The 2,837-nt window shown below is 21.7% G+C and overlaps 1 protein-coding gene across 3 annotated transcripts in view; it reads left to right on the forward strand.

Annotated features, from left to right (window-relative positions):
• Nucleotides 1–2,419, forward strand: part of LOC108687921 (UPF0389 protein CG9231) — a 3,265-nt gene extending 846 nt beyond the window's left edge. For all 3 annotated transcript variants that reach the window (XM_018193967.1, XM_018193966.1, XM_018193965.1), the window contains exons 2-4: nt 1,412–1,557; nt 1,761–1,854; nt 2,133–2,419. In XM_018193967.1, the coding sequence (XP_018049456.1) occupies nt 1,413–1,557; nt 1,761–1,854; nt 2,133–2,322 (429 nt within the window). In that variant the 5' untranslated portion in view covers nt 1,412 and the 3' untranslated portion in view covers nt 2,323–2,419. The remainder of the gene's footprint in view (nt 1–1,411; nt 1,558–1,760; nt 1,855–2,132) is intronic.
• The last annotated feature ends 418 nt before the right edge of the window (nt 2,420–2,837 follow it).

Consider the following 2,837-nt stretch of genomic DNA (forward strand, 5'->3'; position numbering starts at 1 on the left):
AAAATAAAACAGATTTTGCTCGATTTTTTTCTGTTGATACAAGATATTAGATTATATTAATAGACTTTATAATACTGACAGACCAACAGAGTTTAATGCAAATGTAATTTTAGTTAATTTGTTGTAGAATTCTGGCATACTACTAACATTTTGTTTATTACTTACATTCTTTGCATTAAAGTGAGATATCGGATTAAAACTTCAGAAGAAAAAGAGAGGAGATAAAAATACCAGGAGTATAATTATAAAAACAAAATTTGTTATAATGTGTAAAGTATTGTATAATTATATTGCGAAGTATTAATCATTTTTATTTATTTTGAAAGATATATTTTCTGTTGTAACAATTAAAATAATCGTGTTAGTGCCCCAATAATTATAAAATACTCAGTTATTATTACAGTAACTACAATGACTATACTATATTTTTTATATTTTGTAGAGAATGTATAGATATCATATCTTAGCATTGATTTCCATATTGTTGTGAGATGCAATATGTCGATTAATTCCAATTTTTATTAAGTGGTTTTTTTTCACAAAGCACTTGCTTTTTAATCTGATTTTGTATGTCAGATTATGAATTTTTATTATCATGCAAAGATTTAATAATTGCCTAATTAGTGAACTCATTTTTTATATAATCGTCTCTTTAATTTGATTTTTATTATACATATGTGATTTTGTTATATTCAGTTGCATTTTACATACATTTAATTAAATTAATTAGAGTTACATAATTTTAAAGAAAATGACTCCAACTATTTATTAATGATATTTTAGCAACAATTTTAAGCATCAAAGTTTTGACTTTCGGGATAATTTTTCAATGAGATTGTAAATTAGTTATTAATGTTGCATTTTTTAAATATAGCATTAAATTTTTTAAAATCTGGATAAAAAAATTAAAAAAAGAAATTTTTAATGTTTTTATTATTATATGTTTTAATTTTTTTTTAATGTGTTGAAATAAACTCTTTTAAAAGAACTAAAAAAATTTCTTTTCAGCATTGTTTTATAAAGTAGTCTAATGATTAAAATTAAATGTTTGTTACTTTATAATATTGCTTTTTGAAAATAAATTTTTTTTAAGATATTTATTAAGATAAAATTATCTGAGATAAGTCAATATTCTCTAATATTAATATATTCTTTCTTTTGTATAAGTTCTTGAATATTTTTTGCATAAATTCTTTTACTTTTCCATATGTAAAATTTTTCTGTAATTTGATATAGAAATTTTCATAAAAATAACATTGACGCTTTAAATTTCGAAAGATTATTTCGAAAATACTCTGTAAAATAATTTTATATAAAAACTAGAAAAGAAGTTCAGATACCTCATAATTTTATTCTATTAATATACTTATTAATATACTTATTAATATAATTATTTTTGTTTTATTCATAGAATGCTGTCAGGACAGTTTGTTCGTAATATATATATTCAGTCGCATGTAACACGATATTTTACTCATAGCAGTATTTTAAGAGAAATTAAAGTAGATAAAATTCCTGCACAAAAAAGCAATGAATCTATAAAGGATAATGTTTTGGGTAAGGATAAGATAAATATTTTCTATATATAAATTAATGCTTAATAATAGAAACGATTAATCTTGTTTGTAGTTAAATTTATTATTAGTAATTAAATTGCAAATTCCCTTAATTTGCAATTTAATTCTGAAAAAGAGGTCCAATATACAAAATAAAAATGTCAAAAATATATAAAAATGTAATTTCTTGTACACATTTTATAGGTCCACTCAAACATCTGACAACTAATTTTGACAAGATAGTACTTGTTTGGGTAAAACGATATCCAAGCATTGCAGATGTTCCTAAGTTTGTTACGTATGTTGCATCTATTTTTATATTATATGAAATCATTTAACAAAATAGAAATTTAATACAAAAACATAAATTTCAATATATTTGAAATTGATTTGTCTTTAGTGGAAAATTTTAACAATGACAATCACAAAATTGTAAGAAATATAATTCATATTACAATATTTTTGAAGTAAATTTTAGATTTAAGAAATATATTTATAACATTTTTCATATGTAATAAGCTTTTTTGTGATTAATTTATTTTATATCATTTAATAAATAAATGTTTTCTTAAATAGAATTGACTGTATGCACAATGCGAGAACTAAAGCACGAATCAAGACATGTAATTATATGATGATTTTTGGCACAATCTGTTGCCTAAGCGCTGTATTCCTTGGAAAAGAACAAGCTAAAAAAGGAGAAACTTTGTTTAAACAAAGAGAAAAGTGGCTCGAAGAATACAACGCAGAAGATAAAAAGAAATAGATTATAAATATTAGGAAAATGTAGAAATCTTTAGAATTTAATCTTTAGAACAAATTTTCTGGAAAGCACAGATGGATATTATAAATTTCGATTAGTTATTATTTAAAAATGAGATTTCCACATGATATTTTTTAACAATAATAAAGATATTATATAATAAATATTTAATTTTGATCGTTCCAATTTGTATTTGTCATATATAAGGCTGTTTTTTCAAATCTTCGTAATAACAAAGCAGTAAAATACATTCTGTACAAATATCTATTGTAAAATTATGTATTTTATTTACATTTAGATCATGTATGTCGATATATGTATGTTATGAAATCCAATTCTCATTAAATTTAGTAAGCATTCTGATTGCTGTAATATTTAAATATATAATCTCTGTAATCTGTGTAATTATCCTTGTACATAATGAACAATTACAATAAATTCTTATAAGAGAATCAATATATATTGTACATCATCATAAAATAACAATGATTCAAGAGACAAACTTGTCAGTGACGTTT

Source organism: Atta colombica, unplaced genomic scaffold, assembly GCF_001594045.1.
Source record: "Atta colombica isolate Treedump-2 unplaced genomic scaffold, Acol1.0 scaffold220, whole genome shotgun sequence".
Taxonomy (NCBI): Eukaryota; Metazoa; Arthropoda; class Insecta; order Hymenoptera; family Formicidae; genus Atta; species Atta colombica.